The 17,372-nt window shown below is 35.9% G+C and overlaps 1 protein-coding gene across 2 annotated transcripts in view; it reads right to left on the reverse strand.

Moving 5' to 3' along the window:
• Positions 1-17,372, reverse strand: part of necab2 (N-terminal EF-hand calcium binding protein 2) — a 104,090-nt gene that overhangs the window by 4,761 nt on the left and 81,957 nt on the right. For both annotated transcript variants that reach the window (XM_032586206.1, XM_032586198.1), the window contains 3 exons: positions 6,543-6,655; positions 2,926-3,003; positions 1,071-1,162 (listed from right to left, as the gene is read on the reverse strand). In XM_032586206.1, the coding sequence (XP_032442097.1) occupies positions 1,071-1,162; positions 2,926-3,003; positions 6,543-6,655 (283 nt within the window). The remainder of the gene's footprint in view (positions 1-1,070; positions 1,163-2,925; positions 3,004-6,542; positions 6,656-17,372) is intronic.

Raw genomic sequence — 17,372 nt, forward strand, 5'->3', positions numbered from 1 at the left:
TCCAGTTCAAAGATGCATCTCAATCTGGGCCTGAAGCAGCAAAACAAACTGATATTATTTCTCCACTATCATGTTTGACTATGTGTATGATTAGTTTTTTAAATGCGGTTTGGTTTTATGCCAGATCTAAAGGACTGTTGTTCCTTTTGGTCAGCAGTAGTTTTAGTTTTAGAAGTCGCTCATCGATATCAATGCTGCTTCAGTCTTTTATTAATGTTGTAAAATCATGAACACTAACATTAACTGAGGCAAGTAAATTCAGAGGTGCTTTGGATGCTCTATAACGATGTGGTGCAAGTAAATATGTGGTTTCAACAGTGATTTCCTGGCTATACGGGCCTGGTGTTGGCTGATTAAACATTAAATGATACAGTTAATTCATGCTTTAAAAAGCAGAAAATATTTTTCCCCAGGGCCAGGTTGGATTCTACAGATAGCCTTAATTTCTTTTTTCTAATTTACTCTAGTTACTATATATATTTGCCTGATATAAAAATAAATTTTAATCTAAAACATTTAGTATGGTCAATAGAAGCAAAAACAAAGCTTTCAGAGAACAAATACTTTTTCATGGTATTAGAAAATGGCCTAGTTATGAAAAATGGAAAGCTTGGAGAGGTCAAAGACTACTTTAAACACTAAAATAGCTTGTTTGGAAGGATAGTAAAAATAAATGTTATACTTAAAACATTTGCTCAGAATGAAACCATGAAAGATGACAAATTATCTCCTCTGGTCAAACGACAGCAGCTGTGGTGGCAGTGATTTATTATCAGAAGACATCTTGATTTGTTAAGCTGCTCTGCTGGCAGTTAGTTGAAAGTCAGCTTCTCATCAGCATTGCTTGAAGACCGCCATGTCTCATTTTAAGGCAAGGCTGTGCAGCTCTGCATCAAGTCAAACACTTTCACTTACTTCATTATTAAAATGATGGATGTTTTGCTCTTAAACATTAAAAGGTGGCATTCTGGGGATGATGGACTGAGCTAAAATTAAAGGCCTATACCTCTGAGTGAAGGTCAAGATCATAAAGTTAATTTTCCATTGATGGAAATTGATGATTTACTAACCTGGCACTGCTACAGAGGAGATGGCCTCGGGCTGGCACAGTGTGTCCACCTTCACATGCTGAAAGGCTTTGTTGGGAGCCGATTGAAGGTGCCTGAAGTCAGAGGAAAAGGTGAGAGTGCATACACACAGCCACTCAAAAGGATGCATGGCTTCAAATTGCTTAGCCTTTACTGTAAGACCTGAAATATTAATAGCGGCGAGATGCTGTGAGCAGCAGAACAGAAATTCAGATCAGCAGCTTCTCCTCGTGCCCACCATCACTAAATCACAGTGATCTGATGCAGCTGAGGAATGCTAATTAAATGTGGGAGGGGGGGATTTATCCAACAGACTCAGGATAACATTAATGAAAGAAAAGTGAGTGCTTTCTTTATTTGCTGGTCACCAATCAATAAGGAAAACAGTGCTGCAGGAAGAAATGACTTGGTTGGCTCAAACATCCTTTCAGATGAGCTGGAATGCTGACTCAAAAGTACTCAATATGAATGTCTTCACTCACTGACGACCCAATACTGTAGCAGTATTCTCTCATTTACAGACGTTTTGTTTTGCCTGATGCATCGGATGAAATTCCAAAAGCTTCCAAATACTTTGCTTGAAATAGTTGTAATTGGCCGCGTACTCTGCTCACTCTTAATTTCTCCAAAATGTTCTGAAGTGTGATCAGCTTGATGGCTTTCTGCTGCAGGTAAGATACGACGTGGGCATATTTTGTCACAGTAAGATTAGAAGGTTCAGTGTATTGGATTTTATATGACAGACCAACACAAACACAATTAGGAAAGAAGGAAAGGAAAACGTTTTGTCTTTATGACTAAAAAAAATATGGTTGTCTATTTTATTCCACTTCCGGTGTCAATATTTTCTAGTACCACATTTTGCATTCTTCTGATCCACAAAGGCCAGATTTTCTGAGTGCCTGTCCAGTAGATGTTTGATCAAAAGACTCCTCCACCTGAGTTTTGGATCTCTGCAGCTCCTCCAGAGTCTCTATGGAATAATGTTCTGCCTGCCTCGACTATCACTTTAATAGCTATGGAGTGAGTTCATCATTCACAGGTTTTTCTACCGAACGTAGCTCTAAATCACTAGTTGATTTATTTTTGTAAAACCACATCTAAAATATTCAAAACACAACTTTGGAAGCTGAAATACCAACGCGAAGCACAACTTGACATGCTATTGGCATTTGCACATCAACCACTTCATTTTCCATGGTGTTCATTGACTGTTACCCAGAATAGCAGAGATAAGAAACGTGGATTTATGCAGCAGTGCTAAGCTGGTTTCCAATATGTATATAATTGTGTAGTAAGGCATATTTGGGCTTTGACTTATAAAAATAGGCAGTTCTAAGTGCTTTTAGAGGGGGCTTCATATATTTGTGGATTCTATTCGTGGGTGGTTGTGGTTCCTAATCCCACGAATCTCGGGTCAACTGCATCATTTTCAGATTGTGAATTGAAAAGTGGACCTAAGCTAGAGATTTTTTAATTGCTTAATCTCTGAGCTATCTCTGTTCCTCTGTGGCCCTGATGTAGTTTGAGCACCACCGTAATATTCTATAACAAACCTTTGACACTGAATTAATACTCACATTAAAACAGACACAATTTGCTAATTAGGTAACTCCTGATTACAATTTGTTACCCTTGGTTTTATTTAGGCTATCATTAGATTTCAATCCATAAACTTGTTTAAAAACTTTTCCTCTCACAGCTATGTGCTACTTAGTGATGGTTTATATAAAAGTTTACACAATGTGGAACACATGTGAAAGGGCACAAATGCCTCATTTTTAAAATCCTAATCTGGAAAGAAAGATTTATTTTAATCCTAATTTTTCTCACTCACCTCTTCCACTCTTCCTCTCCATCCCAGAACTCGTAGACGACGAAGGACAAACCATCTGGCAGACGAACTGCAGTCACACTAAAGGGAAGCAAGAATGAGTTGAAGGAATTAATGTTCTCATTTTGTCTTTGTCTACAGGAAGACAGCAATATTGGAAGAGAAAAGAATCAATAGGAAAAAAGCGTAGCAGAAAAGATGAGTTAGACAATAAAGCATAGAGGACGACAACATTGTCAAGAAAAAGATGAAAGTACAATGAAACAAGACATCAGATAAATAATAGGAATAATTAAAGGATAATTAGTAAGTTAAGATTTGGAGACTTGCATCCATAAAGAACAAGAATGAACTGTAACAGTATGAGTAAATGGCTGATATCATTATTAGACTTTACACAAGCATTTCAGTGTTTATTTCACCATAATAAACTACATGCTGCATTATTGTTTCCAGAGGAGCACAAATGTGTAAAAGCAGGAATCCAACAAGGTGCTCATAGTCAATATGGGATCTATTTCCAGCGTTTTCTATAGTGCCAGTTTATCTGTCAAGTGATGCATTTAGGCGCTAGAAGGGAAAATAAGACCACCGGTTCATGAGAATAATTAAAATCTATTTTGTTCTGCCAAAGCAGTCAGTGTGAATGCTCTAAGCATTCCCACTCGAGTTTCTCCACTCCCCCCACCCCAATACACTTTTCATCTATTAACTACTTCTGCATACTTTGTGCTATTTCAACCTATTCAACTTTTACCATATTCTGCTCATTCGGGACATTATGGTTGTCCTTTGGTATTGAAATCTTTTACAGTTTATGAAATATTCAGCTTGTGATCTTCTAGGGTCCCGTTGAAATGAATGGAAGATTAAATTCTGCTAAAAACTTTACACTTTTTCAAAGCTAACTACTTTCATGGAATTTCAGCTAGAAACTTCATTCAAACTTTAAAATGTAGTCATATCCTGCAAGTAATTCTGTTTATTTAGGGTTTTTCATATCTTTAACAGATTTTCTAAAACAGCTTTTCAGGTTTTTGCTTGCATTATGCTCAGAAAAAAAAAACTGGCCCACTAGCTTTTAGGTTTCCCGATCTCACCCTTCCAAGTTAAAAAAAAAAAAAAATTCTGTGGTTTGTTTGTCAGAGTAAAAGTACATTCTGAAAATCTTTAAGCAGGTATTAGCACACATTGCTGTATCGTTTTTATTTTTTTAAATAGTCTGTTATTTTCCTAATCTTAAATGTCATGTTTTCATTAACTGAAAGGGGAGAATCCTATTTATCATAAATAAAAGCTTGCACACTGTGTGCACTTAATGTATATAATGTTTCACTTTATGAATTCAGTTACTAAAATGGACTTTTCAATAAACTAATTTACTAAATATGAATATCAATGAACAATAATAATAACCATGTAAAAGGTTATTAAGGAAGTAATGTACAAAGTAATGTGTAAGGTTTCTTGCAGCTTCCTGTAATAACTGATTCTTAAATATGAAAATGTAACCTGACCTGTTGCCAGAAAATGACAGTTAAGGTCTATATTATCTTAAAATTATCACAGTAATCAAACAGTGCTTTGTGATGTTTTATTACTACCGGTTCAACATCGGATCTATATGCTGAAAAAACTAGTAAGTAAACCCATTTAGGTAGCGTGTGCATGCAGTTCTTCTATGAGACTGTAGAGGGCAATAAGTGAACTGCAACATGGTCTCATAAGAATAAGCTGTGCATTTTAAGCTCTGCTTGAGGGTTTAATAAAGTGTTCTGCATGTAATTACACATGCACATTAAACGATAATGAGTTGGGAAAGCAAAGAGAAAACAACCTTTTATAAAACACTTCATGAAATATAAAAAAGTAGGATAGAAAAACATATTTACAAGTAATAACATTCCTCCACTAAGAAATCCTCTTAGCAAATCCTCTACCTAAACCTGCTGGAACAAAAAAATGGGCCAACTGCAGATTGAGATTTGTTGTTTTGTGCCTGACAGTGTTAATATATTGACACCTGACAAGCAGTCAATCCCTGTGAGTTCCTGCAGGAGTGAACAGTGTTTTTTTTCCAACTGAGAAAGGACTTTTTTTCTGTTAGAACAGAGCACAAGCCCTGAAAGCACCAAACGAAACAGTGAAACCCTTCACTTACTCCCCCATATTTAGAACTAAAGCAACCCTATGTAACACTAATTTAAGTACCTAATTATGACATTAATACCCATATGAACAAGGATTATTCAGGAAACTTCTCACACTCTGAGCAACATTTATACAGTGTCTTTCTCTAAGTGTAAAACCTTTATGTATTCCTAATTTTAAACTTCACAGATCTGAGAGAGAGATCCAAAAGTTTACATGGACTAAAACAACACAACTTTTCTCCTGAAGTTAATTCAGACCAAATTTCACCTTCTTTAGGCCAGTTATGGATGCCAAAAATTATTTTTCATTAACTAAATGCCACAATAATGGATATGCTAGAGATAGATTTCTTATATTAAAGAAGAAAATCCTGTTTCGTTTGTCATTGTTGCAAAAATTCTTAATTCTAATAAAATAATAAAAAAGAATTTCATCACAACTTTAATTGGTACAGTAATTACCCATCCCTACCAAGAAGTACAAAACAGTTTTCTCCATTAAGGTCATCTTTTTAACTCAAAAGCTTTTTTTGTTGTCTTTTCGTTACACTTATGGAGCCTCCTTAAGTTCCATCCTTATCCTTGTTGAGGCTCCTATGTATGGCACAATCTTCTACTTGGTATTCTTTAAAAATATATTGTTTTAGGATCTTCCTTATTATTAAAATATGACTAAAAAAACAGATCCAGTTAGGGACTTGCCTTGTGGGGAAAACCCTTTCTTCAGATTTCAATTAAAACACATAAACCATCTTAAAACCAACCTGTCACTTTCTTCTTCTGTACAGTACAACAAGAAACTGTGTTTTAAAGAAGGATGGTGGGAGCATAATACATTTCCAAGAATGAATTCGGGCTTTTCCCTGTTCATTTAACCTTTTGGTGTTCTACGTAGCCATCAAGATTTATACCTTTCCCTCTGTTCCTCCTGCTGAGGACTTTACCTTTTACTTCAGTAAATGGTGGCCAAATAGGTAATATAAAAAATTGTGCAGCAGAACCAGAACCAGAACCTTTACGTTTTGCCAAGGGCAAAAACTGAACAAGACTCTGGACAATACATGGAGAATATTAAGTCTGGGATTTGGGGAAATCTCTCTGGATATTAGGTGTTTCACAGTAGCTGAGTCTGAGTGGGAGATGCAGGAGGTTTCCAACAGTTACAGCATCTCTACATCAGACCATATAAAAGCTGTTTCATTATTTGCATTGAATATTATTCTTTCGTTGATCTAAAGCACTGAAAGCACACCTAATATTTGGTGTACATGCAGGAACACAAACTACTACTAATACATGAACAGCCAGACACCAGTGGAGGAGACGTGTGAGGCGTTTATATATAAAGTGCAGAAATATTGTGAGGTTTTGACTCCTAAAATGGAGCACATTAATAATTTAAATGAGGTTACAGTTGTGCTCTGTGCAGCTCAGCAGTTGTAAATGTAGAGCATTAATGAGACTTACTGAAAGCAGTCTCTCTGAGCAGAGACATTCTTCAGGTATTGCTTCAGAGCCTCGCAGAACTCGCCGAGCTTCTTCTGGGACACCACCATCTCCTGGCGAATCAGCAGCAAAGACTGCAAGACACAGCAAACAAGGAAGTCAGTTCAATAAACCAATAAACCTTCATCACAAAGCAGGTACCCTTACTCTATGGAAATCATTTTCAATACTCAATGTTTTCCTTGCTTCTCTTGTCTTTTAGTTTTTTGCATTGTAGTTACAGTGCTTTAATGAAAACTTTGTGGTCAAGCATGTCTCAGAATGAGCCATAATATTGGAAAAGGTTTGCCTTCAGTGACTCGGGTTTGGTATTGAAGGAAAAAAATAAAACTTTATCAGAAAGCCTTCAATATTAAATGGCGCACATTTTATCCCTTCTCCTCGGCATCAATTCAAGAGTAAGGTTATGAGAAATGGTGACATGACTGTTGTTCCTTGAAGGTCTCACAAAGAGAAGAGAAGTTTCTGTTAAAAGGCATTTCCGTAGAAGCTACAACTTAATCATTTACATGTGTGTTTATGTCTGTGAGAAAGTAAACAGTGTATTAATGTGTCGCAACTGGGGCTTCGAGCAGTCAACAACAAAGTGCCAGATTAATATGCAATCCTTTCAAATTAACGATAAATCCTGAAAGCTGGTTTATAATTTGTGTGCTTTAAATCTCCAAGCAAAAACAAAAATCTCTTTCTCGGTAATTGATTACAATAATCACTTCCTGTCTTTATGGGCTGTTGTTCTATTGCATCGCTCCAGATAAATTAAAAATGAATCCTTCTCTAACCCAGATAACTCCAGCAGAGTCTTACTGAAACACTAAAACACTGCTGCACACACACAAACGAAGGTTTACGTGCACAACAGTCACACTCACAGACAGAGAGGTGGGTCATTATTTTATCATGTATTATTTATAACCATAAGACAACCTTTCAATGCCAGCTATCATTTTGAATCTGAGGGGACAACACAGACACACATTTGATAGTGGTAGCAGCAGTATCAAATGCGTTCTTGCTGTATGAGAAATCAGTAATCTGCATTTAAATTTCAGCTGCTTCAGGTCAATAAAATCTTCCTCCAGCAAGGGTTGATCAGAACCCAGATGAAACACTTGGAATCTGATCAATAGGAAACATCCCTAGTAAATGAATATAAACTCATTCATGGCCTGGAACTGCAACTCAGTTTTGATTTCGAACACTTTGTTAATAAGATGCTTTTGGTTGCACACATGGAAAAACGGTGACTATGCAGGTCGGAGAGAAAAGAGTCATCACCCAGTGCACCAACCTTCACCTATAATTTAGACCTTTTATAGTTTTATTTAATGATATAGTTTCTATTTGCATAAATAAAAGTGGATGCTATAATTTGTCATATATAAAAATATATTAAGGTAATGTATTTGCTTAAGCACAAAATTTAAAGCTCACATATAAGTTAGTATCATCTGAATACATTTAAATGTAACCTATTGGAAGATATGGAGGACTGTTGATAAATTGTCTAAATGTGAAAATAATCCAATACATTTTCTGGGACTGAAGCAAAAATAATAAAAAACAGGTAAATAAACGTGGGATTTGTGAAATTTCATAAAACAGAAGGAATGTACAATATCAGAAAATGTGTAATTGCCGTGCTATTGCTGAAAATCGTGACGACTATATAGTTTATGATTTAAACCAAATTTCCTGTTACTTTTCTTTCTTTACAATTAAACTGTGTCATCATCAATCTCCAGGACTTTTAGTCTCTCAACCATTGCCATTTTAAATCAGATGTATGCAAAAAGGGCAATAAAATTTATTAAGCTGGTGAAAAATGTATTTTCAATGTGAGGAGTGTAAAAGCATGACACTCCAACAAAATATTGCATCCAAGAATTTCATACTAAATGCAATATTGGACACACCGATACTGAAAATTGTGATTTGTTATATTGTGCAACTCTGCATCAAAGTCATCATTTAAGTGGTCATTTTGAAAACAGTAAAAGTTTAAACAAAGTATTGACAAGTTTAAAAAGAAATTAAAATTTCATGCAATTTACAAAGCATTCATCTCCATTTCTCCGACATTTGTAATTAATCCACAAAATGTTTAACTTGAACTCCTCTTAGAGGCTAACTCTGTTTATTTTTCGTAAAACTTACATCAACCTTTTGTCTTTTACTGGTTCATCCTCTCTACTGCATTTCTTCCAAAGAGGAAAAACCCTGTTTTATTTTGGAGGCTGAAGCCCATGGGGCAGCCATTCTGTTTTTAATCTCTCTAATTGTTTCTGGAGTGTTATTGCAGTTATTGGGATAGTAAAACATCACATTAGGCAACTGTTATATGCATGCATGCTCTGAGAATCCAACACAAGTGCATGCACCTGTGTGTTGGTGATCATCAAACACTTTGCTTTACCAGCATGTAATGACTGTTTATCTCTTGACTTGCTTTTTATCATCTGCCATTAACTTAAATTGCTGTCATGAAGCAGTGCTAGTGCTGCAACATTGAGCTGCATGAATGAACACGAGGCTCTCACATGGTAAAAGCAGCTGTTGTGTGTGCATGTAGTTTATGAGGCAATGATTCCATGGACTTGTAAGCATGAAGTACCCATAACAGCGATAAAACAGAGAAGAATTATAGCCCAACTACTGCGGACAATACCTAAAGACACAAACAAACAGAGGAAAACAAACATGGACATCCCACCAACTCAATTAGAAACACTGCAACGCCCGGCAGTCTCTGTTAATCTAATCACTACCACTCCATTAACCATGCTGCCACCCTAAACCATATCACTGCAATCACACCGGCTCCCCACAGACTCTGCTGGCCCTGCAGAGGTAGTAAATCTAAGAGACTTCCTCTCTTTAGCTTGGTTTCCTGAGCCTGGTCATAAACTAGAAATGACAAAAAAATTACAATACTTGCATATTACTTGTGATTAACAATAACTTATCAGGAATGGCTCACATTGACCATTATTCATAATTGTTGTGCAGTTTGTGAGCTTCTGCAGTATTATTTATGACCAACATTTTTCAGCTTTACATCATGTTACAATATTATTCCCTCAACAGTAACACACCTATAAGGATTGCCTTGATTATTGATGCATATTTGAGAAATCCTTAAATTCTCATGGCAGAGTTTAAGGATTCAGTCGTGCAAAACTCCAGGATGGACCTGGGAGTTGCCAAAGAATTACAGGCCTCACTTGCCTCAGTTTAGGTCAGAGGTCATGAATCCACCATAAAAAAGAGACTGGGTAAAAATTGTCTGCAAGGCAAAGCTCTGAGGCAAAACCCACAACTGAGCAAAAGAACATAAAAGTCTGTCTCCATTTTTCCAGAACAAGAATGTTTTCCCAAGAATTTTGGGAAAACATTCTGTGGATGGGTAAGATAAAAGTTGAACTCTTTGGAAGCTGTGTGTCCCATTACATCTGGTGTAAAAGTAACACCACATTTCAGGAAGAGATCATCATACCAACAGCAAAACATGGTGGCAGTAGTGTGATGGTCTGGGGCTGTTTTGCTGTTTCAGGATCTGGAAGACTTAAATGGAACTGTGAATTTTGCTGTGTGCCAAAAAATCCCGGAAGAGAACATCTGACTGAAACTAACTTGAGTTCTGCAGCAGGACAATGATCCATGAAAACATGGTTAGCAGATGTTAGACTCCTGCCACAAAGAATTCAAATAATCCATTTGTTTCTTTTATTCACTAAAGAAGAATTTAAAATGAGGTGATATAGGGAAACGGACTATAGCATTGGTTAGTACCTCCTGTAATTTTCAGTCATTCTGCAACCACAAATCAATGTTCCTTAATTTCTTATTCTTTAAATGAAAATGTCAACTAGGACCTTCCAGTTTGGTTCCTAAAAATGTGTGGTAAAAGTCATTACCTTCAACGGTTAAATTCATTTGTATTGAATTGGTTTTTAAGTATCTTAATTAAGAGACTAATTTCATGTTTGCTTAGTCTTTTTGTTTGTCTGCTTTTAAATGGTGCAATTGCATCAAACAGGCTTTGGCTTGACAAAAAGCAGACATTTCACTTTGTCATTTTCATTGTAAACTTTTGAAACTTTCAAAATTTTACATTAGTACTAGCTGTAAATTTATTATAAAGGTAGATGAATGCTTGAACAAAAAAGATTCTTTTTTAAACTCGCATCTCAGCCAACAAAGGTTTCCCTACTAGTGACTCATGCTGAGGTTTTGTGAAATATAGTAGTTGTGAATGGGAAGCAGCAGGAATTCACGTTTCTATAAAAGATCAATCTGTGCTTTACTTAAGAGGACTAAGCTGTGGTATCAATATGTAGGTATTGAAACAATTTTCTAAGCACATTTTGGTTCATTAAATTAAAAAGTGGCGCAATTGATGAATTGATTTATATTTTCACCTCTGTTTACTATACTGTTTTTGGTCAAATTTCTCTAATTTGACCTCAAGCTATGTTTTACCGAAAGAAGTCTCAACATGGATGTCAGTTTTAAAATAATTTTGTTAGTTTATATATCCCTGAACGGCTTAGCGCCAAAATACATTAAAAACCTGTTTTTATGATGTAAAGCACTTTGAACTGCCTTGTTGATTTGTGCTATACAAACAAACTTCACAAGATGTACAGTGTGTTGTCAACCAATACAAAATAGTTATAATAATAATCATGCAATCAAAAGTGTTATTTCTCAGAAATGGAAATTCTTCTCCAATAAAATTTAAAGTATGCCACAATAAATGTGACTAGTTCTTACGTAGAATCAATAAGTTCGGATTTGCGGCTTTGGTGTGATGAAACCATCTAAAACAAAATAACTGTGACAATTATTGACACAGCGGACCACTCACCAACTAATTGACTTGTTCAATTATTCACACATTCATGATTAATTAAAAGCAACAATGCACAAAGCGCTTTTCAGCTCTCTCTGTTTACAATAAATTACAAACTGGACTTTTTGCATTAAACGGCAAAACAAGCTTATCAGAAGGCACATACTATTCTACTGTTGTCCATAGGCATAGATGGGTTCTTATAATCGTCTATTTTTAAGATAATATGTAGAATTTACAGAATAAACACAAAAAACATTTAAAGAGTCATGGGTGCAAACTGTGTTTTCAGCTTTCGTTTTGACAGTTTACATTCAAGATAAGTGTGCAGTGTGATCAAATGTATTTGAAATCATTGCAAAGGGCTTTACTAGCTGTGAAAGAGACAAGTCTCTACCAACCGAATTAGAAATCTGCTTCCTATGAAAGAGGGGTAGATAGTTATGAATCTGTTGTCTTCTTGTGTTAGCAAAGGTTGCTTCTAAGAGAAGCATGTAGCCATTATGACAAAGTATCAAATTGCAAAGTGATAAAAATAGGGAGAACCTGTAACACAAATGCAGGACATGGCGACTCGTTCATTCATTTCATTTTATTGATTCATTCCAGGCATGACACAACCAAGGCATCAAGCATAAACACTTTAACATCTAGTATGATTCTGTGCATCTGTACATAATCACATCCACTATGCACCCCGAAAGCTCCCAGACCTCACCTCCAATCCCACCATGCTGCACTCTGACACCATAACCATAAAAATACTAAAAATATAACAGGTGAAAGAAGACTGCTCTGCAGCTTCATAAACTTCAAATTGAGAAATTCGGTTACAGATGGAAAAGAGTCTGAGGAGACCCACAAAGCACCATGACTCTCTCCTACTTAAGAGGATGCTAATACGTCATGTTGCCAGAGGTGTAAAACTTGCTCAACACCTGGCCATGAGTGGGTGAGAATGCATATGGCATACACAGTGAGGTGAAGACAAAAAGGGGGCAGCAAAAAGCCAAATCTGTTCAATACAAACAAGGACAAATTCTGCAAGACAGACAAAGACATCGAGAAGACAAAAAACTGAATTCTAACAAGACCAAAATGGGTCACCATCAGCCAGGGTTTAGTTTAAAAGTTTCACTATGGCAAAAAGGAGGAGTATCAACACTGAAAATGTACTTTAACTGCAAAAAACTCTTTAAAATGTATTGTGCCAATTATTCTTCAGTGTATCATGCTAACATGTAAGAAAATCCTTTTAAATCCAGAAAACAACATTTTTGTCACCAGCATATTATGAAAACGTGCAACATCTCTTAACACCATATTAATAATTAATGTTATTGTTTATAAAATATAAGCTCATTAGAAATACTGCTTATCTGCTTAGACACAAGAAATTTACAGTTGGTAAATTTTGCAAAAGTAAAAATAAGATGTTTACTTCGTGGCATTTTGTTACCAGAAAACGGGCTCATCTCTTAGCAACAAATTGACAACAAATATTGTTATTGTTCAAAATACCATAAGATTTCTTCTGCTCTTTTGAAATACTACTTACACTACTTAACAAGAATTGTGCATTTGGTGAATTTTTCAGAAAAGGTATTTTATTTTTTTTGTCATTGGTGGTGAATAAATTATAGAGCAAACATTCAACACAAAAGTAAAAATCAGATGTTTACTTCATGGCACTCGGTTACCAGAAAAACGTACTCATCTCTTAGCAACAGATTAACAACAAATATTGTTATTGTTCAAAATATATAAGATTTCTACTGCTTTTTTGAAATACTACTTACTAGTTACCAAGGATTTTGCATTTGGTGAATTGGGCAGAACAGTGAAAATGTTTTTTTTTTTGTTTTATTTTTTTTTGTCATTGCTGGTAAATATATTAGATAACAGACATTCAATATAAAAGTAAAAATCAGTTGTTTACTTAATAGGCACTTTGTTACCAGAAAAGGCACTCATCTCTTAGCAACAGATTGACAACAAATATTGATATTCTTCAAAAAACATAAGATTTCTCCTGCTCTTTTGAAATGCTACTTATACTACTTATTACTTAATAAGAATTGTACATTTGGTGAAATTGGCATGAAAGTGAAAATGTTTTTTTTTTGTCATTGGTGGTGAATATATTATAAAACAGACATTCATCACAAAAGTAAAAATCTGATTTATAGTTTGTGGCAGTTCGTTATCAGAAAAAAAAGAAGCTATTTACTTTATACCAATTTAATAACAAGTAATACTAGAACATTTCTGAATTAATTTAAATGAGGCCTGCCAAATTATGCCCTTCAGGTTTGACCCAAATTAGGGATTCTGATGGTAAAAATGAGCAACAGTTTAGGAGCATCAAGTTTCATGAGTCATATGGTACTTACTTCCTTTGCTCTTCTAACATCTTGTCTGTATTAAATGTCCTGTCAAGGTGGCGTCACTGTAAAATTCTGCTCAGCCCTCTTCTGTACTAACAGTGTTCTGCCATCTCTGTAGTTCAAACCTTCAGCCATTATTGTAGTTCTAAAATTACACCATCACTGTCGTTCTAACCAGCAGCTCTGCTCTCTGCTCACTCAAGGATCTTTGAGCCCCTGAACAATTTGTAGCTCATTTCAATGCTCTTCTCTGCATTGCTATGACAGACCCCAATAATGTGTTCTTCTTTTATGACATGTTTTATATCTAAGCTCTTGCAAATAAGTAATCTTAAAAATTTAATTTTAAGTGAAAGTTTTCATACCTTTTTTTATTATTATTTAATTGGGACAAAAATGTCTTCAGTCTTCAGTAAAAACAAGGAAGGCTTAGAGTAAAAAAGTTGTGTTTGTTTTCCCCATGGATGTATTTAAGCCTCTTGAAGTTGTTATACAGTAAAATATGCAAACTTATCAAGCAACAATCAAGGACAGAGTCTATGTTTCGATGTTTATGTATGTGATCATGTATTTATGTGTTTAGAAAGTCGTAATGTGGAACATTACCCTTCTGAGGGCGGAAATTAGAGCACTGGAAGGAAGTACGTTACCATGGGAACTGGGAAATACCCGCTACTCATATCCAGGTCTTTCTCTCAGCCTCATCACTCAGTACTCATCCCCCTGCCCCCTTCAATGTTCAGCTTTTTTTCTTCCTGCAGCCTTGAAGCTTCTGAATTTTGCTGCTCTTGTTTTACGACATCTCAAGGATCTGCAACTTTCTCGTCTCTGCTTCTGTCCCTTGTTTTTTTCACCCACTCATTCTCTCTTCTTTTGTCCCTTGTCGTTTCAACTTGTTATTCTTCCCCCAGCTCACTCCCCCTCCTCTGCTGTCTCTTCATTTTTGCTCTGGGCTGAAGAATCCCTCATTTATTTAAATGAGGAGTAATTTGCAACTCTCCTTGTGTTTAAGTAATGGATGGACCACTGCAGTAAAGCTCACACTGCCCTGCTGAATGCAGAAGGAGCAAATAAATAATAAGTGACTAACAATAAGTGACAGAAGTTCACATGAAGGAGTGGCTGACCTGTAACATGATAGCGTTACAAAGGTCGAAATGAACAAATATGTGATTTACAAATAATTTAAACTCTTTCACATTCATATTAGTTGATGGAACATTTTCTAATTGGTTATATACCAAAATGCACAGACATGCCAAGAACATCCCAGCATCCTCATTACTGGCTTGCCACGCTATCACAGGATATGAAAGGAAATGGTTTGATCATTTAAAAACAACTAATTGAACCCAGAATTGCAAATATTATTTTTTTATTTTATTTTATTTTTTGCTATAGCAATGATATTCAGCTGAAAGGTACACAAATAAAACAACAAAGACAGTTTTAATTCTAAAAATGAAATTCCAGGCTGAGCTTTAGAAACCATCACACTGCATGACTAATCATTAGTAACATTAGTAAACAAATAGGATCATTTTAAACTTGTAAACCTATTAAGAAAAACTATTTAAACATTTATTACTAGAAAATAAATACCAGATCTGGATATTTACTAAATAGTTTCAGGGCCGAAAAATATTTAAAATTATAATCACCAACCCCAAAATAGGTATTCTAGTGCATATTTGGATCATCTTTAGCCCTCTTAACTATCTTCCTGCAGCCTTGAAGCTTCTGAATTTTGCTGCTCTTGTTTTACGACATTTCAAGGGTCTGCAACTTTCTCGTCTCTTCATGGCGTAGATTCGGGTATCTGAGCTATTGCTAAGATTTTGGGCCACATTGACATAACATTCAAATAGTTGCTTCACATTTGTTGGCCAAAGATCCACAATATGAATCAGCCATTCATTATGTGAACGTCACCAGAGGCCACTTTGGAGGACACTGATGTAATCTCATTGTCATGTTCAAGAAGCCAGTTTGAGGTGAGTTGAGCTTTGAGACATAAAAGCTCAAACTTTATGTTGGGCTTTTATGTACCATGTTGTTACGGCCCCTAGCCTCTTGAGGCTGTGCAGAGAGAGACATAGTCAGAAACAATACTCTGTAGTGTTCAGACAATGCTCAGCTGTTAGTTGCCCCCTACTGGTCTATGAAAATATCCCTCACCCTTACGTCCTGCTTTATGTTGTCTGTGCCACATACTGACCCTAAGACCTGGATGCTGGAGCTGAAATACAGACTCATTGGATTATTCAACATTTTCTATTTTACTGTGCAATTTTTGGGAACTAGTGTTCCTTTTTTTTATCAAAAAAGGACAAAGGACAAAGCTAGTCACTAAAACCCAGGTTATGATTTTGCCCTGATCATAGCTGGTCCATGACTGCATGGACGAGATGAGAAATAAATTTGAACAGCAAAGACATTTGTGTGGGAACCTTCCTCCACTCCTTGATTAATTTATTTGGTTATTTTTGCAGATTTTTACCATGACCTTCTGCTGCTTTTACCAAACTTAACTTTTATCCTCAGAAGCTGTGTAATGTGACACGGGTTGGCTCCGTGTTTAACAAATTCTAGCTATTCCATAGTCATGGTAATCACTCATAATTAAATATGCATCATAAAATGGGTTCTTGATGCAGGGAAAAGAGATGAAGAGTGGCTTTAACTGGAAAACAGCACAGCCTTTCAGACAGCTAAGTAGTCAGTCTGATAAAAGCCTGCAACAAAATAGTCAATGAAGCCAGTTTAATAGAGAAAGGTAGGCAATAAAGGCTACGTCAGAATATATGGAGGTGAAAGATGGAACGGACCAGCCACATACACACCCCTACACACACCAACAGATACAGTGAGCGAGCTGTCAGGTTTGTGGGCTGAGTGGACTAAATTGTATTGCAGCAGAGCCAAAAGCAGGGAAGAGGGAAAAGAGGGGGGAAGGAGGGGATTTACGGTGAGATGGAGTGTGGGCTGTGATTGATTAATGCATGTGGGGGCCGTTATTGAATTTACAGAGAAAATCTCCAGTGCCAAGACTCCAAACAGCCACCAGGGAATAGGGGCTATTTAGAGAACAAGTGCCATCTTTAATACATCAAGGCTGTAGACAGTAAGAAGATCAAGATCTAATAAAACCCTGTAGCCCAGAGACCTGTCACACATGACAGTCTGCCATGTTTGTTTAGGGTTACTACAGGTACAAAGACCCCCGATGCACATTTAATATGTTCAAAAGTTCATTTCTGAGTAAAGAAATAATAATTAAAAAATTCAAGGATGTCTCTTAGTGAGATTAGTTTTGGAATATCTTTCATTTCCTGTTTTTTCCCCTTCATAAGTGCTATTCAGTAGATGAAATGATCTCATTTACTGGTACAATTAATCAGTAATAAGAACCCTCATCCTCTTATTTTCAGATTTTACTCATAAAGACATAATAAAAATGATCTAGTCTTTACAAAGTTTGAAATTATTTAAGTGTTTGTGAAAGTAACTATTTCATATCATCACATGTTAAAGTTGTGGGCTGAAAAA

This window comes from Xiphophorus hellerii, chromosome 2 (assembly GCF_003331165.1).
Source record: "Xiphophorus hellerii strain 12219 chromosome 2, Xiphophorus_hellerii-4.1, whole genome shotgun sequence".
NCBI classification, from domain to species: Eukaryota; Metazoa; Chordata; class Actinopteri; order Cyprinodontiformes; family Poeciliidae; genus Xiphophorus; species Xiphophorus hellerii.